At 42.1% G+C, this 25,989-nt stretch overlaps 1 protein-coding gene across 1 annotated transcript in view; it reads left to right on the top strand.

Moving 5' to 3' along the window:
- Positions 1–25,989, top strand: part of VAV3 (vav guanine nucleotide exchange factor 3) — a 631,071-nt gene that overhangs the window by 164,868 nt on the left and 440,214 nt on the right. The window contains exons 3-7 of the mRNA XM_029618254.1: positions 411–469; positions 1,059–1,124; positions 9,109–9,217; positions 10,860–10,952; positions 11,043–11,111. Coding sequence (XP_029474114.1) covers positions 411–469; positions 1,059–1,124; positions 9,109–9,217; positions 10,860–10,952; positions 11,043–11,111 — 396 coding nt within the window. The remainder of the gene's footprint in view (positions 1–410; positions 470–1,058; positions 1,125–9,108; positions 9,218–10,859; positions 10,953–11,042; positions 11,112–25,989) is intronic.

Raw genomic sequence — 25,989 nt, 5'->3', positions numbered from 1 at the left:
GTTTGGGTGTAACATTTCATTGTTAGGTATTTGATTATTGCATCGTAAGCCTATTTTTTACGTGCGCATCTTTTGAAAATTCACCTTTTAACTTTTTGAAGGAAACAATATTGTTAAGAATGCTGATTTCAAAATTTAAGGAGCTCATATTTTAGGGTATGGATATGAATAATGTATACTGAAGGACTATACATTTTTCAATGGAACAATGACTCCAGACCCTGTCTTTCATAGGAAACTTGATTTTTCTTCAGGCGGGCTTTGCTGTATAAGGAGTCAAAATCCTGCACATTTACCCTAAAATGGGTAAAAGGGCTGAAAATCTCTGAACATAAAATAATCTCATCCAAACAATGTGATGCTAGAGCCATGCCTAATAAAATGTGCTTATCTCCTTTTGTGTCTTTTAGGTCATAGAAACATTATCAAGACTTTCTCATACACCTATTGCATTAAGTACAGGTACAAGGTAGGACTTTTTTTACCTGATTTGTTTCCAGATAGATAAATACTGTTTTAGATTTAGCTAACTTCATAGAGTCTGTGATATGGAGTCCTTTTGTAATATATGCTAGGTTTTCTGCCTCGTATTTACGACACATAAGATTTTCCATCTTCTAACTAAAAGAAGCTTAATTTTGTGAGGACAGGAGAAAGGATTTGCAGCATTTTTAAAAAATCTTAATCAAATAATTTTGTAATAATATCTGTGATGTAGAAGGGATATTAGAGAAGAGACACAATAATGCTATTCTGTATTATGCTGTTGAGTTTATGGAGCTTTGGATAAATCCTTTCAGAACATTGAAATAGTCTTTTGTACTTTTTTTTTTTAGAGGGGTCAGATCTGCAAAAATCACCCAGAAAAAAATAAAATTGTTAATCCTCATTTGTCTCATTTGGAGAGCAATTTGAGTTTACACATCGTGCAATTAATTATAGTGTCTTATTTTTATTAAAGAATTGAGCGCTGTTGCCACAAAAACTGTGTAATGTTTTGCTAGTATTTATGCTTTTGCAAACAAAAATTCACAATATCTTTCACTTTCCTCCCGAAGACCGTTTCCCACAGAAGAAAGCATTGAAGATGAAGATATTTACAAAGCCCTTCCAGACTTAATGGAGTAGGTACCAAATCTTTTTAAAAATTAGTGAAAAGTTGTCTCATAGATCAGAGCTGGTTCCTCGCAGCATTTCTGCTCACGCAAATACACAAACCAACACAGCAAAAAAAAAAAAATCTGCCTCAAAGATACCTAAAGAGAACTCATTTAATGACTCAAGTAGAATGGTAAGGGCAAAAGCCGGTCAGTTCTGTTTCGGAAAATGGGGCCAACTGAGCTTGGGGCTAGGGGTTGTCAGACCCTCCACTGACCACCAATGACCGTTTTAAAGATAGGGGAGAAAAGTAGGGTCCAGGGTTGGGGCAGTAGCCTACCAGGGTATTTTGGGGTTGGGGGAGAGGGGGACCCTACCTGTGCTACCTATTAATAAAAAAGGGGGGCAGAGGGACAGATCTCGGGGGGTGGGGCATTTTAAATAAAGGAAGGTATTGGACTGGGGAGTACATGAAATAATGGGAAGGAGCTTAGAGCAGGGGGGTGGGGGGCATCACCACGTGGTTTACTTTCTTTGTAAACATTTATTTGCAGGGTCTCCTCAAATGGTGGCTCTGGGATGGGCGGAGAGCCTAGAAAGACCCCCTCAGTGGCTTTTTTACTCTTTTGGGAGAAGTTCATGTCAGGCCACCGGACCCTTTAAAGCATTGATGGCCTCCATGCATTGGGGGCCACCATTGCGCGTTTTGAAGGCCCCTTCTGCGTTCCTTTTGCTTGCAAACTTTTGCCGCGAGACAAAAAAACATGGCAGTACTGCTGCGATATTTTGTTGGGAAGGGGCAAAATAGTGCGGGACCTTCCCCTGTGATATTGGCCCCCCCCCATGATAAAAAATTGTGGCTTAGTAAAGAGGCTCCTCTATAGAATACAGAAGCACATGGCATTATAGAGAAAGAGGTGAAGTTATTGAGCTGTTGAGCCGTTCAAGCAATTTTTCACTGGGTTGAAGCGGTGAACGTCTGATTCGGCCAAGTATTCCTTTTTTTAAATATAATAGTAAATTTAAAAAGTGTAATAAAAAATGGGTGCCATATGTGCTGGTGAAATAAGAAGATTATGGTTTTTCAATAAAATTAATGAAAAAGTTCAAAATAGTTAAGGAGACAGTAAATGATTAACGCAACAGTGCTTAAAAGGCTGATACTGCCTGGGGCCCATTGCGGGCGAGAGACAGGAGATTAAAATCCTAAGCACGGTCTTCTGATACTGCCTTCTTTTATTTAAATAAGTTTTGGCAAACGATTTTGTGATATTTGGCATTTGAATATAGTTCTGCCCTCTCGTGTGGTGGTCTTGTGGATATTTCAATTGAAAGGAGGGTGCTTCTGTTTTTGTGATTATAGAAAAAGAAACATTAGCATTAGAAAATTTGTAGGCCAGAACAGAAAAACCACGAACCCTGTTTTTTCTCCCTCTCTCTTTCAGTGTTCCAGTTACCACAAATTAAGAATGAGTTCCCAACCTAAATTCTGGCCAGAATATTAGCACAAGTTTTCAGTTTAATCTCACATGATTGTTGAATACTTTAGACAAGCTTCTCTGCAGCCCAGATGGTTTATGAAGCAGTTGCTGATGTTTTGTAAATCTGTGATTGTTTCCAGTGCTCCAGTGGGTCCAGCGATCAGCTTGCCTCATGCAGAAAATGTCTGAATTCTTACAGAATAAAATAAAATTCCCTTTATTCGAATTAACATCACAACAGATCTTCTGAATACTTCCTACTACTAAGTTTGCCTAATGCTTCAAAGAAACCAGACACTATCTTAATACTGATCATCTAACTGGAAAATAAACAACATCAGTTATTTAAAAATCACCTTAATTACTTTTGCTAATAAATCAGAACAAAAAGGCTATGCTTCTTTCTGCAGAGAAAAGCTCCTATATTTTTTATTTTCATTATCAGGTCAATTCAAAAAAACCTGGGGGAGAGCTGGCGCCCTGAGGCGAGTGCACGCTCTCCCGACGTGCGCCCAGGCACCTCTCCTGGGCACGCGATACAGTATTTAAATTAGGGCTGGCGCTAATAAAGAGGCGCTAGGGACACTAGTGCGTCCTTAGCGCCTCCTTAGTGGAAGCAGAGGCTGTCAGCGGGTCCGAAACCGCTTAATTTTACCGGCGTTGGTTATCGAACCCGCTGATAGCCACGGGTTCCGAAAATGGATGCCGGCAAAATTGAGTGTCCGTTTTCTAACCCACAGGCTGGCGGGCATATTTATTATTTTTTTTAAAAGAAGTTTTGATTTTTTTTTAATTTTGGGGGCCTCCGACTTAATATCGCTATGATATTAAGTTGGAGGGTGTACAGAAAAGCTGTTTTTTCTGCTTTTCTGTAGACTTACCTGCTGCCATCTGAAATTAATGCCTGCTGTTGGACAGGCGTTAATTTTTGAGAGTAAAATGTGTGGCTTGGCCACACATTTTACTTTCTGTATTTCGGGTGACTAACAATAGGCTCATCAATATGCATTTGCATTTGATGAGCGCTATTCATTTCAGGGGGTTGGCCATGCATTTTCCACATGCTATTACCCCTTACAGTATAAGGGATAATAATAGCGTGTCTAAAATGCGCGGCCAAACGGGAGCTAAACGGTGCCCTCATCCGAGCGCACCATTCTGTATCAGCCTGTTAGTTTGCAGTCAAGCGGAGGCAAATGTCTCACCTCATGGATATCCATTTCTCACTTTCTCTTTGTCTTCCTTAGATTCTCTCTGCCTCTCTTAAAAAAATAAACACTTTTTTCCCCCCCAAATAGGCAGCAAATTGAGCTGTACAACTGAATTTAGAATAGATTATCTTTCACCATATAACCCCCTCTTTTGATGTCACTGCATTGGTTCCCTATCTGTTCCTGCATACAGCTCAGGCTCCTCCTACTCACCTACAAGTGCCTTCACTCTGCAGCTTCTCATTACCTCTCTTCTCTTATCTCTCTCTATACCCCTCCTTGGGCACTCTGTCATCAGACAGCACACTCCTATCTGTGCCTTTCTCAACTTCCAATTCCCAACTCTATGCTTTCCACCTGGCTGCACCAAGAGCTTGGAATAGATTGAGTGAGCTGCTGCGTCATGCTGCCTCTCTCAGCTTGTTTAATTTCCATCTAAAAACACAACTTTTTGAGGCTTTTTTAAAATTTAAGCCTGCTGGTCCACCTGCAGCTTCATTAACTAACTAATTTTAACCAGTGTTTTACTATATGTAACTTCCCAAGCCTCTTGATCTGTATGTTTGTCTAGATTAGATTGTAAGCTCTATTGAGCAGACAAAATCGAACTAAAGACAGGGGTCCCCCAAGGTTCAGCGCTATCGGCAACTCTATTTAACATTTACATGCTCCCCTTTTACCACCTACTGGCAGGACTAGGTATCATACATTACATATATGCTGATGACATTCAGCTAATTCTACCGGTAGAAGAAACAATTGAAAAAACACTGAACTTTGCAATGTTGTACCTAGATATAATAAAACAACTACTAAACCAAATGGAACTACTAAACCAAATGGAACTAGTAATTAACATTGAAAAAACAGAATTTATACATCTTAAATGAAAAAACATTGAAATAATTCAGAATCCCATCAAACTTAAAAATGGCAAAACAGTGGTACTAACTGAGAAAGCTCAAAACCTAGGAGTAATAATCGACACGGAACTCAGCCTTAAGCAACACATATCACTGAAAGTTAGAGAAGGCTAGGCCAAATTAATGGTCCTTAGGAGAGCAAAACCCTTATTAACTCAAGGAGACTAAAACCCTTATTAACAAAAGCACTAACTTATTAACTTTCGAACAGTACTACAAGCACTAATATTCGCCAGCGTAGACTATTGTAACACACTTTTCCTAGGATTACCATATACAACAATCAGACCACTGCAAATACTACAGAACTCAGCTGCCAGAATACTTACTGGAAAAGGCAGAAGAGATCATATCACCCAAACTCTTGCTGATTTACATTGGCTACCAAAAAACAAAGAGTACAATTTAAAACGCTATGCACAATTCATAAACTAATCAATGAGAAAATGCCGATTGGTTAAACACTGCCCTACAATTGCATGTCCCCCAGAGAAACCTCAGATCAGCCAATAAAGCTCTATTAACCATTCCCTCGGTCAAAACAGCAAAACTGATCCAAGTTAGAGAGAGAGCACTATCCTTAGCGGGGCCAATATTATGGAACGCATTACCACTCGAATTAAGACTAATGAAAGATTTAAAACTCTTCAAAAAAAGTTTAAAAACATGGCTCTTCAAAAAAGCCTTTCACAGTGAGGTCGAGGAATAAGAACACCTACACACAGCTGAAAGTCACCCAAAAGCGTAATTACTTACTTTATTATTTTCATCATAATTAAGTATTAAATTAAGAGAAGGACAGTATAGAACGTATATGATTATCCTATAAATCATATAAATAGAAATCCCAATCCACATAGGGCCGGATTTTAAAAGGGGTACGTGCGTAACCCTTTTAAAACCCCCCTGCGCCCGCCGAGCCTATTTTGCATAGGCTCGGCGGCGCGCGCAAGCCCCGGGACGTGCGTAAGTTACGCCTGCTTCGGGCAGGCATAACTTTTGCGATAAAGGTAGGGGGGATTTAGATAGGGCTCCGGGGTGGGGAAGGGAGGGGAAGAGAGGGGAAGGTGGAGGGAGGCAGAAGGAAAGTTCCCTCCGAGGCCGCTCCGATTTTGGAGCGGCCTCGGAGGGAACGGCAGCGCGCACAGGGCTCGGCGAGCGCAAGGTGCACAAATGTACACCCCCTTGTGCGCGTCGACCCCAGATTTTAAAAGATACGCGCGGCTACACGCGTATCTATTGAAATCCGGCGTACTTTTGTTTGTGCCTGGTGTGCGAACAAAAGTATGCGCTTGCGCTTTTTTAAAAAATGTACCCCAATAGTAGTAGTATTCAGTCTTGTGAGCATTTGATCCTCTGCTTCGCATTGACTCCCCCCTAATACCCCCCAAACTCCTATGCAAAACCGTACAATTGATCATTTTAAATTAAAATAGTATCTCATAGACTGATCAAGAGAAGGTAATTATAATAAATTCTAATATCCTCCCCTTTCCAACAATGTCCATTTGGCGTTGCTGTTAACTAGCAGATGAGTTTTCCATTAGGACCACATGTTTCTTAACTTGCAGTTAGAAGACACAGTCTCCCCCACTCATTAACAAAGGGAAAAGCTTCAAACATCTTGCTTTAACACATAGACATTTCTTCTGTAACTGACAAATCAAAGGATTGCAAGAATTGTTTACATCTTGACATTTGTCCTTTGGACTTAGGAATTGCTGGTAGAGGAAGAAACATTTAGCTTAATAAACTATTCTGCAGGTCACTGGCTTGTATTAGTCTGATCCAGCATGGCAGATCTTTTGTTCTTATGATGGGAGAATGTGTTTTGTTTTTTTTAAAGTTTACTGCCATTCTTTAAGGATTGATAAGATGGTATTTATTTTCTGTTTGTTCTGTGGATTGCCACCCAGTTGTGTTTAAAAAGATTTCCTTTACAAAGGTAGCTATTGCACTATTATCAGCAGTACATGGCTAGTGAGTAATCCTTTGAAGTATTCACATTCATGCATTAAAATATTCAAACCATTTTTGTTGATTTTTGTTTTGTTTTGGAATCTATACAGATTTTTGAAAAATTTCCCCTTTTGCATCTTTAAAATGTCTGTTTTATTGCTATATTAAAATGGTTACTTTCAGACTGGTGCACAGGCGCAAATTTGCACGCGTGTGTCCATACATGGCCATTTTATAACATATGTGCACATATGCATGGACGTTCTAAAATCTGGCTGTGCGCAGTTATGCACGCAAATCCCACTTCTACCGCAAAAGTAGGGGGATTTTAAAAGCAGTACGCACCGACGCCATTCCCAGTTAAACCAGTTTGTCTCCAGTTCACCTAGGTAAGGGGTAGGTTCTCTGACCCCCCCCCCCTTCAGTTTAATAGCCTTCAATCCCCCTAGTTAGCCCCAACCCTAAAACCCCCACAAATATGTCTATTTTTTTTATTTTTAACTTACATCTCCTCCATAGCAGAAGTAAAGTTATGTGGCGGGGGAGCTTGGCATGTGCCCTCCCATGCCCATCTCTTGGCCAGGCCCGACACGCTCATGCCCTGCCTGCCCAGACCACATCCACGTCCCACCCCTCTTTGAAAACGTTTGAGATGTGTGTGCTGTGGGAGATAACGCGCGTATCCCTGCGGCTTTTAAAAATCCGCTCGATGCGCGAGCCCGACTTATTGGTGCGTCCCCCCAATTAATGCACGTGCTGGGCTTTTAAAATTCACCTTTCAGGGTGTACCAGTTGTGGCAAAAGATCTGAGTACACTGGGGGTATTCATTATTGACAAAGTACCAGTAACGTCGTCCTCATGGAGTACTGTGGAATTCTTTGGGATATGTCATGAGATGCCACAGCATAGATGTGCATGTGAAGCGCACAGGTTCCAAATCATTCTACGTCTTTGCAGTCAACGCTGCAAGCTTAACAAGTAGCACTGCAATAAAAGGAAAATCCTGTGTGAATCACTTACACCATTCCCTCAGTAACAGTGGCAGTTAGAGTGGAAGTCATCAGCCATACCCAGAAATTATTTATATTGCATTGCTTATTGGTCTCTGTATTAGCTTTTACTTGACATCTAGTCACCAATTTAAAATCAAAGAAGGTGGGTATCTAAAAATAGTCATTTTAAAGAAGGTACTACCCACAGCTTTAAGTATCATTTTCGTTTCTTTCCCACCGTCAGTTAATTCAGTCAGCTGTAAAAGAATCTTGTTCCCCTGACAACCAATTCCCTTGTAGGTCAATTTATGAATTCCAGAAAAGATGAGGAAGATTTGAATTCAGATCCTGACGAAATCGGATAAAAATAGCTCCCGCTCTAGCCGTGTGGATGAATAGATATTTTCGGCTGCGAGAGAGGGCAGCTGAGCGCTCTTTACCGGCACTATCAGGCAGACACTGCATTTGGTCAGCATGAGAAACACCTAACATTTCTGAGGGGATATTTCTGGTTCTCCTCATGACCATGTCTTGCTGGCTTGCTGTGCTCCTGTTAGCAGTATTACACATTTATGTGGGACTGGTCGCCCCGAAAGAAAGGACCGTATGGCTGAAAAATGACTTTTCCTGCAAGTGGAGACTGGTGCTAATCCTTTGAGCCCACCCAAGCACAAAGTGATGCTCTGTAGCCAATGCCCTCAGCTGAAGAGATGGTCACATGTTTGTTTGAAGGACAACTATTAAAAAAAAAAAAAGAAAAAAAAAGTCTAACTTCTCTGCTTCTCCCAACCCCAGCATTGGGGGAACAAAACCACGGCAAACAGACTGAGGCACTTGCTAGCCAGTTAGTTGATTTTTTGATTGGAACGATTGGGGAAATGAGAAGGGATTGGTATAGCGGAAAGGGGGATAGGAAATGGTTATAAAGAGGGCAAGGAAAGAAGTGTAAAAGGAAGAAAATAAATTTGGCAGTGTACTGCAATAAAAAGACATTAGAAAGAGAAAAATATGCAAGGCAGAAAAATGAGATAAGGAGAGAACGTTTCTTTAGCATTATTTCTGCATTCATGTAGTGCCCTAAGCCAGGTATTTTACAACAAATTAGATGTAAGCAAAATTAATTCTCGCCCCAGAAATCTTGCAGTGTAACTGGGTGACCATCTGCTTCTTTAATTAAAGGCTTTTTCCCATATTCTGTCTTGGGGAAGAATAATTAGTCCATCTGGCTTAAACTGACTTGCCCAAGGTCACTCTGAGCGTCGGTGTCTGAAGCAAGCTTTGATCTCAGGCTGTCATTCTCACTCTTAGACCACCCGTAAGGTAGGATAGGGAGATGTATTGGGAGTACGAGGATGAGGTTTCTTTAATTCCTGCTCCTTTGCACATGTTTGCAGTTCATGCAATAGATAGCACATCTTTCAGTGTTTTCTTTTTGCCTTGCAGTGAAACTGGCGTGGATGAGGATGAAGAGTTGTATGATTGCGTCTATGGGGATGACGAAGGTGGAGAAGTTTATGAAGACCTCATGAAAGTTGAAGCCTCACCTCAGCCTGTATGACTTTTTTAAAATGATGATAATTAACTGTAAACTGATACAAAAAAAGGATATCAATTTGGTAATTAATTTTAATGACATAATGAAGTGGAAATTACATTGCATGGGCAAGGCAATGATGCAGCTACTCCTTTAAAGAGCATGGGCTCAAGTCACCCAAAATCTTACCTAAGCTATGGTAAAAACACATGGCTGTGTTATGTAGCACAGTTACTGACCACAAAGACGGTAGAAATGAACCAGTGATAATGACCTTCCAAAATACATATCAGTTCAGGTTGATGATTGGTCATTAGATCAGATTGATTGGTGGAATATCATGCCCATTTTAATTGGCTCTAGCATTGCTGAACTTTCATGTACATGCATGTAGTCATCCATTTCCCTGCTTCTCTCCACTCCTGCCTTCCAGTACAGGTCCCTCAATCTTGTGAAATGGTGATTTGGCTTGGTGAAATGCAAAAATGTGGTATATGTGAAAGGAATGGTCCTACTGCTTTTGCAGTGCTTTTCACAAGGGACTTATTGCAAATTAAAGTGTGCCATTGGATTAAAGAGAGCAGTTTTCTTTTCTTTTCATGTTAATGTAAGCCAACCTTAGATCCTGTTTAATATTCTGTTTTTCCTTTTTCAAATGATGAGGTTTTGTTTTTTACCAGAAGGAACAATTTTTCAATTATTTTCTTTGTATTTTTTCTCCATTTTTGCAATGAAATTAAGCTGCACAAACAAGGCAGTATGGTTAAGTTTTGTATGCCTTGTACTTCATTGAAGCTGACTTTATGGCTTCAGCATGTTGAATGGGCCTTCTGCTTTCAGTTCCAGCTGTTGGTGACTTCAGGAGGGCCTTTTTGCATACTGGGAAAAGGATCATGACGGTCATGCAGACTGTAATGAAACCAGTATTATATTGTGCAATGTGGGACCCAGAATACTATGTAAAGGGGGTTTATTTGTTTTTCCAGAGAGGTTTTTTCAAACATGGGATATGAAAAATCTTTGCTAATGTCGATTCATATTTTTCTACTGGAAATTTTTCTGAGTTATGAATTTGGGTGAATTGATTTCTGCGTTAAACACCATTTAATAGTAGAATTTCATGGAGAAGTGATGACTGAGAAGTGGTATAAAGGAAGAGTATAAATTTATGTGTGATGTGGGTTAAGGTAATAGAGGAATGGTTGTTTACTCTTTCATACAACACTCATATGCGAGTTCACTCCATGAAACCAAATAGTAGCAAATTTAAAAGAAATGTAAGAAAATATTTTTTTCAGTCCATGCACAGTTAAACTATGCAATTAATTGCCAGAGAATGTGGGCAAGGCTAGTAGTATAGCCGAGTATAAGAAAGGTTTGGACAAGTTTCTGGAGGACATGTCCATTTACAGTTATTAGCCAGATGGACTTGGGTATCTCTTCCTCTTACTTCTGGGAGTAAGCAACATGGGATCTGCCAGGTAGTGCTCAGTGACTTGAGCTGGCCACTGCTGGAGACAGGATGCTAGGTCAATGACTCATTGGTTTGACCCTGTGTAACACTTCTTGTATTCTTATGGTTTTTGAGAAGTACTTGTCCTCTAACTATGGCAAACTCCCTGTATCTCTCTCTATACATATATATTACTTTTTATTGCAGAAATCAACAGAAAGTGACATACGAAGCTGTTGCCTTTCAGAAATAAAACAGACAGAAGAGAAATACACTGAGACATTGGAATCAATAGAAAAAGTATGACTCTGAAAAGCATGCTGAGGAACTATACAGCTACAGAAACATCTAGGATATCTTGGATAAGCATCTCTAAATGTTTTCTTTCAGTTTTTCATGTTGCCCCTGAAGAGATTCCTGTCTAACCTTGAGTTTGAGACCGTGTTCATAAACATTCCCGTAAGTAATGGTGTTTATTAGTCAACAGAAAGAATTTCAGGATGGGCATTTTCAAAGCATGAGGGAGACATATTAGGCACAGCATATTCATTACTATTGTCTGTTTGAATTTGAATGCCCTAGCTGAATACTTGAGGAGTAACATAGTAACAGTTGGCAAAAGAAGACCAAATGGTCCATCCAGTTTGCCCAGGAAGCTGCATGTGGTGGCAACTGCTGTTCCATGCAGACCATCCTCAAGTCAAGGGTAGAAACTGGTACACCGTGCAGGTCACCTCCAAGTCTTATGTTAAGGGTGGTAACTGCCATTCTGTGCAGGCTTCCCCAAACCTTAGGTTAAGGGTAGTAACTGCCACTCCATGCAGGCTTCCACAAGCCTTATGTCAAGGGTAGTAACTGCCGCTCCATGCAGGCTTCCACAAGCCTTATGTCAAGGGTAGTAACTGCCGCTCCATGCAGGCTTCCACAAGCCTTAGGTTAAGGGCAGTAACTGCCGCTCCATGCAGGCTTCCACAAGCCTTATGTCAAGGGTAGTAACTGCCGCTCCATGCAGGCTTCCACAAGCCTTAGGTTAAGGGCAGTAACTGCCGCTCCATGCAGGCTTCCACAAGCCTTATGTCAAGGGCAGTAACTGCCGCTCCATGCAGGCTTCCACAAGCCTTATGTCAAGGGTAGTAACTGCCGCTCCATGCAGGCTTCCACAAGCCTTATGTCAAGGGTAGTAACTGCCGCTCCATGCAGGCTTCCACAAGCCTTATGTCAAGGGTAGTAACTGCCGCTCCATGCAGGCTTCCACAAGCCTTGTGTCAAGGGTAGTAACTGCCGCTCCATGCAGGCTTCCACAAGCCTTAGGTTAAAGGTAGTAACTGCCGCTCCATGCAGGCTTCCACAAGCCTTATGTCAAGGGTAGTAACTGCCGCTCCATGCAGGCTTCCATAAGCCTTATGTTAAGGGTAGTAACTGCCTCTCTGTATGGGTTTCCCCAAGCCTTAGGTTAAAGGTAGTAACTGCCGCACCATGCAGGCTTCCACAAGCCTTGTGTCAAGGGTAGTAACTGCCGCTCCATGCAGGCTTCCACAAGCCTTAGGTTAAAGGTAGTAACTGCCGCTCCATGCAGGCTTCCCCAAGCCTTAGGTTAAAGGTAGTAACTGCCGCACCATGCAGGCTTCCACAAGCCTTGTGTCAAGGGTAGTAACTGCCGCTCCATGCAGGCTTCCACAAGCCTTAGGTTAAAGGTAGTAACTGCCGCTCCATGCAGGCTTCCCCAAGCCTTAGGTTAAAGGTAGTAACTGCCGCACCATGCAGGCTTCCACAAGCCTTGTGTCAAGGGTAGTAACTGCCGCTCCATCCAGGCTTCCACAAGCCTTATGTCAAGGGTAGTAACTGCCGCTCCATGCAGGCTTCCACAAGCCTTGTGTCAAGGGTAGTAACTGCCGCTCCATGCAGGCTTCCACAAGCCTTAGGTTAAGGGCAGTAACTGCCGCTCCATGCAGGCTTCCACAAGCCTTGTGTCAAGGGTAGTAACTGCCGCTCCATGCAGGCTTCCACAAGCCTTAGGTTAAAGGTAGTAACTGCCGCTCCATGCAGGCTTCCACAAGCCTTATGTCAAGGGTAGTAACTGCCGCTCCATGCAGGCTTCCATAAGCCTTATGTTAAGGGTAGTAACTGCCTCTCTGTATGGGTTTCCCCAAGCCTTAGGTTAAAGGTAGTAACTGCCGCACCATGCAGGCTTCCACAAGCCTTGTGTCAAGGGTAGTAACTGCCGCTCCATGCAGGCTTCCACAAGCCTTAGGTTAAAGGTAGTAACTGCCGCTCCATGCAGGCTTCCCCAAGCCTTAGGTTAAAGGTAGTAACTGCCGCACCATGCAGGCTTCCACAAGCCTTGTGTCAAGGGTAGTAACTGCCGCTCCATCCAGGCTTCCACAAGCCTTATGTCAAGGGTAGTAACTGCCGCTCCATGCAGGCTTCCACAAGCCTTGTGTCAAGGGTAGTAACTGCCGCTCCATGCAGGCTTCCACAAGCCTTAGGTTAAGGGCAGTAACTGCCGCTCCATGCAGGCTTCCACAAGCCTTAGGTTAAGGGTAGTAACTGCTTCTCTGTATGGGTTTCCCCAAGCCTTAGGTTAAAGGTAGTAACTGCCGCACCATGCAGGTTTCCCCAAGCCTTAGGTTAAGGGCAGTAAGTGCCTCTCTGTGTAGATTTTCCCCAAGCCTTATATTAAGGTAGTAACTTCTGCTCTGTTTAGGTTTCCCCAGGAAGGCAAAGGCAGTTACCCGTAGTGTGCATATTCTTAGCTGCATTAAAATAAGGTGTTCCCGTGTGTGTGGTTACATCAGGGGAGGATAATAGCACATGTACCTGGAATTTCCAAAAGAACTAATTTTAATATGTTGTCCCCCCCTCAGCCATCCACACAAATAACAGGTTCAGAGTGGGCAGACACTTTTGACACACGTACTCTGCACCTCTTCATTTTCAAAGGGAAATGACACCGATTGTGTCCTTTGAGAACTGGAGCCGTGCACTCGGGCTATTGAAAACTGCACCCATTTTGAATATCTGTACAAATACTTAGATATCATCATTTTTACATTTAGGATGTAGATTATATTTGTGCCAGCTGATCTGTTTTTTGTCAGCATTTCCATCAAGTATACTTTGATGGAATTGACTTCAGCTTTCTTGGGGGTTTTTTTTTGGATATAATTGGTGTCTTTGTGAAATGAGCTGGCTGTCTCAGCCTAGTTGCCAGTGGACATGCTGAAGCATCACCGCTGACACAAATTTGCTTTATAGTTGGCGGTCTCGGAGGAGAGACCCAACAAAGCAGGGATGCAGCACATTGGCAGCATGGCGTGGATAAATGTACGTTTTCTGTTACCAGTGCTGAACCTTCTCAGTACGTAAAGAGAGAGGACTTCAGTTTCTAGCCACGCTAATCTGGCACCATTTATGACTTCTCGAAAAATGGTGTGAAGAGTTAAAGAGAGAGAACAAAGCAGTATTCAGGCGAGACAGGGATGTTCCTCAGGACTGCTGGTTGAGCGCATGTTCACAATCTTAACCTAGAAATGTTATCTCCTGAAAATATTCTCAAGGCAAACAAATCTGTGAAAGTATGTCACATCAAACTGGAGATATTTGCATGATCTTATAGGCAGGAAATATTGGATCTAAGAGAAGGACATCAAGGCAGAGGAATAGCTGACAGAAAGATTTAGAATAAAGTTGATAAAAATCCAGGAAAATATCATTGAATAGCAGATTTTTAAATTCATAAAGACTGACCTTGCAAATCCACTGGGATACCTTCCCATCTGAAAGATCTTTCTGTGACATCATACTTGTTGATTCAGTCCTCTTAATAGTGTTATGCTGTAAATTCTCCCGTTCTGGTCACCCTGTTTTCAACTGGAAAATGACGGGTGTCACTGGTCATGGTCAAGTCACGGTTTTCTTGGGTAATGTCACGAATTTCACTGGTGCTACCTGCAGGCGGTTGTGGGCTATCTGTGCCTGATGGCCTAAGGCAGCAAACAGTTTTCATTGGGCTCCATTGCATGTGTGTGTGTGTGATAAATGTTTAAACTTCAGCTGGTGTCATTACAGTTCAGGTTTCCTTGCTAATTGCACTGTTATGGAATATTTCAGCAAAACAAGGCATTAGATTCTGAAAATGTGTTAATGCGGTTTAGCCTGTGAAGGGCGATTTCATTTATGATTCCTCCAGCTGTGTATGAACAGCAGTGGTTTGAATACTGTCAAACCGTTAAACAAATCTCAACATAAGTTGCATGAACATTTTTTGCTACCTGCATCGGCGCTTTAGAAAATCTTGTGTTTGATGAAATTCCTATTAAAGCATAATTATTTCGCTAAACGTTTGCCTTTCCAGGATTTAAAAAAGGATCAGAAAAAATATCTTCTGGAAGCAGTGTGTGTGAGAGCACTGGCTCTCCTCTGTATGAGACCAGATCACAATACAGTTGCTTTAAATGCAATCAAAAGAAATGACGACGATATAAACACCCAAAGCTTCTTGCGTTGCCATTTTTTTCTCTCTTTCGTCAGAAACACACTTAATGGGTTTCTGTTTAATATTGCACTGTATTCATTTACTCCCCATGCTTCATTTTTCCTGTCTGAATAAAATGCAAATTAGGATGACAATATTGGTGACAAATAACTTCTCCTAAACCTGCTGAAACAGGGCACAAACCACAGTGATGCTGAAAACCTACTCTAGGAGTCTAAGACATATTTTTCTCTTTATTTTCTGATACATCTCTCTCCTTGCTAGTGGCAGCTAGATGTTTTATCTATTTTTCATATTTTATAATGAATAATTTTTTTTCATTATAATATGAGCACCATCTAGAAATAACTTGCAGGTTGGTGGTAATTGAAAATTCTGTTTAAATATTTTATCTCTTAGGAAGCAGAGTGACATGCTGGGGCAGTAATGTGGTGTTCTTTTCTTGTGGCATAGCTACACCCCTAGGTTTTATGCTGAATAATTACATCATCAGAACAGAGATTTCTTTTTTTTTTGGATTAAACATTTGGTACTTGAATGAGGAGACCCTGTTTTTAAAAAGAGTTTTCTGGTCCTCTTCAATATAATATCAATGTTAAATTTTGAAATCAAATAGAAATATTAATTGTTGCATAGCTCATCAGATACGGTTTCTAAAACGTGAGATCTTTATTAGCATCCCTTCTCTTTACCTTACCTACCGCCCCAATAGTATTATGGATACAACATCAATCAAATTGATTGACAGGTGAGAGAAGAATGATGTCAGCTTATAAGCGTTCACTTCTAGTCTATACTCTGCCCATTCCTTGCCCATAATTCTGCCCATGCCCCCAAACAAACAACTGGGCATGGCACCATCCATGCCTCATCCTCAAATTCATGCCCCTCCTACCAAACCCCACCCCCACCTCCAGCCCACCTCAACCACGTCCATGCCTGTCCAGCCTAGTTTCCTCACTCTGCTTCTCTCTTGGCAATTCTTGGGTGTTTTATCCCTGAAATAAAATGTCAAAAAGAAAAAAATCACAAGTTTCTCTTCCCACCCTACTACTTTTCTGGTTCTCCACTGTGCTGTGTTATTGTACTACTCTATGATACTGGCTTAGTTCTCCCACATTGCTTCTCTCTTGGTTATACTGGAGTGTTTTATCTCCCAAAAGAATTGTTTCAAAAGAAGAAAAATACAAGTTTTTCCTATCTTCCCTCCTCTTTCCTGGCTGTATACCTTGCTGTCAAATCTGCTACTGTTACTCCCCACCAGGCCTGCTCTTTGCTCTCTCATAATGTCTTGATGAACACCTGCCACTATGGATACTGTTTTGTCATTTTAAGGTTACTTGGGGTATTCATGCCACTGTTGATGTTGCCTTTGCTGCTCTCTTGGTGCCTTGGGCTGTACATGCAACTATTTTTGGTTCCCTTTGCCCCCGTCATGATGCCTTGGGCTTTTCATTCCTCTGTGCTGTTTGCCATAAACACACTCTATCTCTTGGGGGATTTGAATGCATCTATGTGGTTCGTGATACTCTATATATTCCTTGGAGGTTTTGATTCCTCTATACTGTTTGCCATCAACATATTCTACCTCTTGGGGGTTTTTATGCCTCTGTGCTGTTTACAATAGGCCAGACTCTCTGCCTTGAGGGATTTGATGCCTCCTTGATGTTTGCGATACCCAGCACTATGTCTTGGGGGATTTGATGCCTCTGTGTGAATAACTCTACTCTGCGACTTGTGGGTTTTGATACCACTTTGTCTTTTGTTCACTCTCTGTGTTACGGTCTTGTCTTCTAATCTGCATCTTCTGTTAGCTTCAGAGATAGATTGCATTAAATACCAGGCTGAGCCTTGTTTCTTCTCTGTTTTAGAATTTGAGTGAGTACAAAAGTACTCTGCATACATATGTATGCAGTGAGTACTGTCTCACTGCATACATATGCAGTGAGACAGTTTTGTACAGACTGTGAGAGTTACTGGTTATAGTATTCTACTGTAGAACTGTATTTCTAGGCTTTAGAATTGTATTTTAAATAATTCTCTATCTTTAGGCTTTAGAATTTAAGTACATAGTTAATTACTTATAGCCTAACAACAAAAGCACTTAGTTTTAATACTGACAGAAATCAAATGGCACCGTATAGACTAACCAATTTATTAAAACATGAGCTTTTGAGGACAGAGTCCACTTCATCAGATGCATGAAATGATGCACAAAAGATGGGTGAAATATATACAGAACAGAGAGAAGGCACTGCATTAGGCAGGACATGGTGTGGAGAGAGTGTTAATAGCATTAAAGTATAGCCTAATGACAACTGAGGTAAGTGTGAAAATGCAGAATAATCTACTAACAGTTAAGTTCCTAGATAGTTGTAGTGAGTCATGAAGCCATTGTCTCTGTTCAGACCTAGAGTGATGGTGTTAAGTTTTTTAATTAGTTCCAGTTCAGCAGTTTCATGCTGGCATGCTCCTTTGAAGTTTCTCTGCAGGAGTATGGCAACCTTAAGATGAGATAGAGAATGTCCTAGAAGGTTGAAATGTTCTCTTACTGGTTTCTGAATGTTGCCATTTCTAATGTCAGATTTATGTCCATTTATTCTTTTCCTTATAGATTGACCTGTTTGTCCTATGTAGACAGCAGAGGGACATTGCTGGCAGGTGATGGCATATATTACATTGGAAGAAGAGCAGGTGAATGAGCCCCAGATGTTGTAGTTGATGTTGTTAGGTCCTGTGATGGTGTTGTATGGGTTAATATGTGGACAGAGTTGACATTTGGGTTTCTGGCAGGGTCTGGTTCCTGAGTTGGTGCCATAGTTGGTACAATGACACCAACACCATAACCCAGACAACACCATCATAGGATCCGAGCTAAGCTGAGTCTGGCTTCGCTAGGCTGGAATTAACTAAGCTGGACCTTGCTAACTAACCTAGCTAACTAGGCTTTTGGTCTTTAGACTTTAGAAATCATAACTAGGCAAGTCTTTGTCTTTAGGCCAGTGCTTTCGTAAATTCTAAATCATGGTGACCAACAACAACTTCTCCCTTGACCTAGCTAGGCCTAACTAAGCTGGACCTAACTGAGCCAGGACGAACTATTTTTTTTCAATTTTTATGTAATTATCTGTCTTTATTTCGAATTTAAAATTAGGTAGTTTCTATTCTTTTGAGAGAGTGCCAGTGCTTTGTTAACCTCGTCAACTGTGGTGACGAACCATGACCCCTCCCATGACCTAGCCAGGTCTAGCTCAGCAGGGCCTAATTAAGCCAGGCCTAACTAAGCTCGTGACTTCTTGGAGACAATTGAGGAACCTGCCGTTCTGATTATATCATTTCAATTTTTCTTCCTGATATTGCCTAGCTGGCTTAAGCTATATATTTTTCTTTTTCCTTCTTTGAATTATGCATAAGATTGCAACTTTTAACCATCACATTTCTGAACACTTGGAACTATTCTGTAATATCTTCGCTGACAGGATTTTTACACATGTAACTTTTATTGTCACTCTTTGCTGTCAATAAAACACGTGTATGGCCCCACTGGGATCTCTATTAAGGAGTATGGTCTAGTAATTAGGTCAAGGCAGTATAAAGTAAAGAAATGTACCTTCTTTGGCACAGTACCCCCACTGGAGATTGCTACAGAGGTTTATTTCTGCTTGTATATATGCACGTGAACCCCAGAGTCTCTGTGCAGGGGCAGATTGGCCTGTCGGGGGATCAGGCATCCCCCAGTATGCTGATGAAGCTGGTCACATGATATTTGGCACCAGCGAAGATACTGTGGGCTGTTGCTGGAGTCCAGCCCAGCATTGGAGGCTGAAGAGCAGAGAGAGGCTGGGAGCCACCACCGGAACTCAGGTCGGTGACAGCTGGAGTGAGGCTGGGAGCCACTGCTGGAGTCCAGGCCAGTAGCAGCTAAAGAGGGGAGAGAGGCTGGAGGCTGCTGCCAGAGCCCAGGCCGGTGGCGGTTTTAGAGGGGGGAGAGAAGCTGGAGGCTGCCATCGGAGCCCAGGCCAGTGGTGACTGAAGTCCGAAGAGAGGCTGAAGGCTGCCACAGGAGCTCAGACCGGCGGTGGCTGAAGAACGAAGAGAGGCTGGAGACTGCTGCCAGAACCAGGCCAGTGGCAGCTGAAGAGCAGAGAGAGGGTGGCGGCTGAAGAGTGGAGAGATGCTGGAGGCTGCCACTGAAGCCCAGGCCAGCAGCAGCTGAAGAACTAGAAGAGGCCACACGAGAGAGAGAGGCAGCTTTCTTGTGTGTGTGTTCTTGTGTGAGTGGCAGCTTTCTTCTGTGTGTGTGAGAGGCAGTTTGTGTGTGTGTGGGTTTGAGAGGCAGCTTGTGTGTGGTGTGTGTGTTTGAGAGGCTGCTTGTGTGTGTGTGTGTTTGAGAAGCAGCTTGTGTGAGAGGCGGCTTGTGACTGAAGCAGTTTGTGTGTGTGTGTGAGTGGCCGCTTGCTTTTGTGTGTGAGTGGCAGTTTATGTGTGTGTGTGTGAGAGAGACAGCTTGTGTATGTGTATTTGTACTTTGTTAATCCATGACAATCTCATGATGACTATAAAGTTCCCAGGTATGAAAAGCAGGGTATTTTTTTTATCCTTATTAGTTTTAATTATAGGGTGCTATTTGATGTATCTACTCTTTTTTAAAAATATTTTATTGGTATTTGGGAAATTGAAATATTTGTTCTTTTATTAGCATTTACTATATTTATTTATTTGGTTTTTACTATTATGTTTTATATTTTTTAGTTTCTATTGTTCAATGTTTTATGAGCAATTGTTTTTCTTTTGTTGCATCGCATACAGCGTGTTGCATTTTCCAGTTTTGTATTTGCATATTTCTTTTTATTCTTTATGGTCTCTTTATTTTGCATTTGATGAGAGTCTGCCTGTGTTCTGCATGTGTAACTAAGGTGAGGTATTTTGTTAGTGTGTAGTTTCTTTGTATGGATGTACAGCATCCTGGCTTGTTCTATTTTCCTAATAGGAGGGGTATTGGTATTTTTGGTTTTACAGTGTTGCTTTTTCATAGATAGGTTGTTACTGTTTGAGCGCTGGTAGTGATATTTTCATATAGGAGATTTACTATTTTGTAATTTAGTTAACGCATGGCTTTCTGAAGGCCAAACCCACATCTAACACATATTACATTAGGCCTAATTTGATATGTTCCAGTTGTCGTTTACATTTTTTACAAGGTTTTCCGGTTGGTACCACAGCAGTGTATATAAATGTAATATACATATTGTGATATTTTTGTCCATTTTCATGTAAAACTTTAATGTAAATGCATAACCTAACTGTATAGGGAGAGGTTGGGGCTGGGGGTTTGTGTGTGTGTCTGTGTGCAAGGCTGTAAGGTTCACCTAAGTTGCTTAATACCCTTGCACTAGTCTAGCTCTGACTGCATTGGCTCCATGTAGGGATACAGGATTCCACCTGGAGCTGTGCTGTTTTGTAGGGGGCTCAACGGATTGCATGGCTGGAAGGTGGACTGCAGTTCAGTTTGTTCACCCCTGGTCTAAGGTGTGCTGCAGTTAGTTGTTTAGGAAAAATATGAAATTTGCTGGAGATTCTGCCAGGCTCCAGGTCATATGATGTACCTTTCAGGGGTCGTCGGTGTGGATTTTGGAGCTGTTGAAATATGTGCTGCACAGAAAGCACATGAGGGAATCACAGATATCCTGTGGGCTGGTTTTAAAAAATATCCCCTAGGCTGATATTTTCCTGCAATCCGCCCCTGTCTGTGTGAATGTTTGAGTTTGGAACTGGAATAGGAGATTTTATTCTTTCTGCTCCCTCTGATTTGAAACAGTACAGACCGAAAGCCTTGGCTGAGGAGTCTTAGTCAGAAAAAAATCTCTCTTCATCTCACACCCAGTAGTTGGTACTATGTCTCTGCATTACAGTTTTTTGCACTCAAAGGTGAATTTTTAAAGAGCTGTGGGACCGATTTTAAATTTTATGCGCGCGGGGTACATTTGTGCGCTCTACCCAGCACGCACAAATGTACACCTGATTTTATAACTTGCCTGCGCTGCCGCGCGCAAGTTATAAAATCCGGGGTCGGCGTGCGCAAGGGGGTGCACACTTGTACACTTTGCGCGCGCCGAGCCCAAGGGGAGCCCCGATGGCTTTCCCCGTTACCTCCAAGGCCGCTCTGAAATCAGAGCGACCTTGGAGGGAACTTTTTTTTAGCCCCCCCCCCCACCTTTCCCTCCCTTCCCCTATCTAACCCACCCCCCAGCCCTACTTTAATCCCCCCCCCCACCTTGTTTTGCCGAGTTACACCTGCCTCTGGCAGGCGTAACTTACACACGCCGGCCAGCTGCCGGCGCCGTGCCGGAGGACTCGGGAATGCTCCCGGCCCTCCCCCGGCCCGCCGCCACGCCTCAGGCCCTGCCCCTGGACCGCCCATTTTTTAAAGCCCCGGGACATACGTGCGGCCCGGGGTTTGCGCGCGCAGGGGTAGGTTTTCGGGGATTACTCGCGTATCTTACGTGCGTAACCCTTTGAAAATGTACCCCTGTGTGCACAAGTAGCGCTTATTTGTGCTAGTGTTATTTTATAAACCTTGTACATACGTGCACAAGTACCAGTGCTTGAATGACTTTATGTGTGTAAAAAAGGGGCAGATCAGGGGCAGTTCATGGGAGTTCTAGGATGGGGCCAAAATTTATGTGCACAAGTTGCACCTTTATAACCCGCGAATACAGCACACATACGGCTGTTACCTGCGTATATTACATTCTTCTATTTATCAAGTGAAAATCAGAAAAAAACTCACTGGGTGAGGGGTCAGGGTAACTGGGGGAATGCAGGCTGAAAATCAGAGGGGTCTTGATGACCTTGAGACGGACAGGGCAAACTGGTGAATTAATTGGTAACACATGTTATAAAATGTGCTCACTTGTGCATATAAAAGCCAACAAGGGCTAAGGAAAATACATAAATAATATTTCCTCATGGCCTGATTTTAAAAAGCATTTACATGCTTAAAATTGGGTTTTATATGTGTAAATACACTTTATTCAAGTAAATGGCTTTTGAAAATTGCTACGATAGTATGTTACATTTCCGCACGTAATTCCTTTGAAATGTACCTCCTTAATGTGCACGCCCGTACGCGGACGATATAAAATCCATGCGTATCTGGGTACACCTGCGCTTCTTTTAAAGCTACCGTCGTTGCATTTAATTTTTGTTGGAAGTTTCCATCCACTCTTTCTACCTCAGAGAGAACAAGGAGTGAAGGTTTGAGTTTTTAAAGTATCCAGGTATCCCTCAGTCCAAGGGTTTCCTTCGCCAATCTGGCAATTGATTGAGAGAATACCATAACTGGGAACTGAGCTTCCACACTGGTGCACACAAACCGTAAACAGCTAAGAAGGTGCGCACAGAATACAATGGAGAGGAGAGGAGAGCATGGGAGATTTCAAACCCAGACTGTGATAGGAAGATCCCATTGCTATATTTTTATCCAGGGCAGCTTCAAAGATTAAGGAACCATAGAGTCACAGATTTTACTGTTTGAAATTGTTTTATGGATATTAGGGGAGAGACACTTAATATCATGTTCCATGCTTCTCATCTTTGAAATAATTCTTCAGTAAAGCTGGTGTTGGAACACTGCTACAGTGTACAGCTTCTTTACTGGCATTCCTGAGAAGAGAAATGTTGGGTACTTATTAATGTCCAAGGCCTTGGAGATTTCTCCTCCCCCTAAACAGAATCCACCATTTGGAGAGAAAAAAAAGAGGTTGAATAGTATTTATGGAGATATAGCTCCATATTGAGTGTGAACCATGGACTAATTGAGATCTACCTGAGTTGGGAATACTTGCAGAAATATAAAATATGACAGAAAGGCTCATCTAGTGTGCCCCATAAACCCAGTTAATTTCTGGCTTTTCCTTCACTTCTTCGCAATTAATGATCCACTGTACATGTTACAGGTTTTCTTGACCTGTTTTTGTTTTGTCTTTACCACCTCCCTTGGGAGATTGTTCCATGCTTTCTATGAAGAAATATTTCCTTTTGTTACTTTCAGGTCTACCCCTTTGGAGCCTCCTATCATGACAACTAGTTCTAGAAAATTCTTTACACCAGAAAAGATTTGCTTTTACCAATCCATAGGCCAAACTGCTGTATTGTATGTTCTGCCACTACCATATCTTTTACGGTCTCCTCATGATTACATCAGCATGATGGGGAATGGTCTCCACAGTGTTGGAGAGCCTAGATACAATATATCAAGGGCTGGGATGCTGCCTCTGCCATATGTATGAGGAGTAGGATTTAACATCCTCTTGATTTGGTTGCAAGAACAATGCGTATCTAACAAGTACAGCTTCATGACAGTACTCTCCATGATCCTGAGAATAAGCATACATGAAGTTATTGTGCACGAAGGTAGCTTGAAGCATTAGACATAGGGTTCTGTAGAGTGGCAGAGCAATAGTAGAACTAGTGAAGCAAGCATGTCATTGCAAATACCAGATATCTCGCTAATGGAAGAGTGAAGAACTGACTTTGTGCTCTGCCTCCCAGGCTTGAACCTGCATCTGCAACTCCCTTTCTTTTTGTTGCAGCTCCCAGAACACCTTCTTGAGGTCCTCAATCTATTCAGAGGTATAGAAATTGTAAGCAACACATTCTGTGTTGGCCCCCTCACTTATCACCCTTACATCCACAATCTCTCCAATTGTCCCTATCCATTGCCAGCCCATACTTTCCTATTGCCTACTCTCTATTGCCCTTCAAACTCCTTTTGTGTCTCTATAGCTCCCAAGCCCATCCCATCCCCAGTTCCACTAAACCCAGCTTTACCCCACCCACAACTATCCCCCTAACCCCATCTCTTTTACCTACTCTCTACCACCCCATTACCCCCAAACCTTACCCCTTTTTAGCTTCTCGCACCCTCTTCCATCCCATTACCATAAGCCCCACCCTTTTTAACTACCCCCATCTTAATTCCCCACACCCATGCACCATTACCTTCCAGAAATAAAACCCTAACCCACCCACATTACAAATATATACTATAAATTTACCCCTTGTGGGTAATCCACTCAGTGATTGTAGAAGGCCTGGAAATCCTTCCAAGTCCTCCTCATGTGGGCATTCTGCCACTGGACCCCTTGCATGGGAAGGGACTGTAGATGCCTGTAGATGTGCCTGGTGGTAAGGATGGGCTGATGCGCAGGAGAAGCCATCTTTGAATGCTGCTGCCCTGACCCAGACGTTCGCACCCATGCAGGAAAAACATACACAGAGATGTTTGCAATTGCACCGCCATGTGAGTGTATGATTTCATAAAACATACACCCATACTTGCGCAAGTGCTAATGATCACGCATATGTTTTTTTTTTATTGTTTCTTTATTACATTTTTTATAATGCGCAACAAACAGGAAAAACAAAGCGCAATGGAATACTACAACATCACTGCCAGTCCTGTGCAGCCCCCCAGAAACTCCTCTGATTGTACCCCCTCCCCTCCCCCCCATCCCTAGCGGAAGATGTCTCAGTGGGTGGAGTCTTGTTCCGTTGTTCGAGACGCAGGTTGATACACAGTCCACGCATATGTTTTTAATAGATTTTATAACCTGTGCCTGAGATAACATGCTGATTATAAAATATCTACATACATGTGAGTGAGCCCATTGATACCCTTTCATGGTATTGTGCGCATTTTTTGAAAGTTAATCCTCCCTGGATGTGGTGTCACCATAGACTTATATAGAGGCATTCTAATAGTCACAGTTTTTCTTTTTGTTTCTTTCTGAATAATTGCTAATAATAGCTGTGTTTAAAAAAGGATTGGATAAGTTCTTGGAGGAGAAGTCCATTACCTGCTATTAAGTTCACTTAGAGAATAGCCACTGCCATTAGCAATGGTAACATGGAATAGACTTAGTTTTTGGGTACTTTCCAGGTTCTTATGGCCTGGATTGGCCACTGTTGGAAACAGGATGCTGGGCTTGATGGACCCTTGGTCTGACCCAGTATGGCATTTTCTTCTGTTCTTAACTGTACTGGGACTGATATTTAAATTATTTATTAATGATCTGGAAGAGGGATCAGTGAGTGAGGTGATGAAATTTTGCAGATGACAGCAAAATTATTTAAGGTAGTTAAAGCATGAGCAGTCTGCGAGGAATTGCAGGAGGCACTTGCAAGACTGGAGAGCTGGGCATCTAAATAGCCACTGAGATGTTTTCTGAACAAGTGTACACAACGCTGAATTCCGTATTGAGTCGCCACTCAGGAAGAGAATGATAAAGTTATTGAAATTCTGAGGTCAAATTGCATCAGTCTAAGAAGCAAATGGAGTGATCCTTGAGGCATTCCACTATTAGGCAGTAGTGAATATTTTTATATTGGATATTTATAAGAAAGTGATGCACGTGCACATTCAGATCTCAATATACCAAGAGGTCCATATTCAGTGCCATTTCTCTGGCTAATCCAGTCATGCTGACCAGTTCTGAGGTAGCTGGATAACTTTTTATCCAGTTAAAAATGTATCCAGCTAGCTCAGGAGCGGGGCAGGGGCATTCCAGGGAAGAGCCGGCTCTCTGGCTAAAGTTAACTGGATAAACTTATCTAGCTGACATTAGCTGGGTATATACAGTGGTGCAGGCGTGCCCAGCAAAGTAACTCAGAAAGACTTTTCAGCTAACTCTGCTATCCAGCCAGTGTCTGAATATGGACCTACAATAAACTAATTTGAAAAGCAAAAAATGTACCTGTATTAAAATTCTAACAAAATTCTGTTTTGTACAAGGGTTGAAGCCATAACAGCACTACTGTGCCCAAGTTTCAAACTTGTGC

The sequence above is a fragment of the Rhinatrema bivittatum genome, chromosome 10 (genome assembly GCF_901001135.1).
Source record: "Rhinatrema bivittatum chromosome 10, aRhiBiv1.1, whole genome shotgun sequence".
NCBI classification, from domain to species: Eukaryota; Metazoa; Chordata; class Amphibia; order Gymnophiona; family Rhinatrematidae; genus Rhinatrema; species Rhinatrema bivittatum.
Note: the sequence above shows the minus strand (reverse complement) of the source record. Positions and strands in the feature narration are given on the sequence as shown.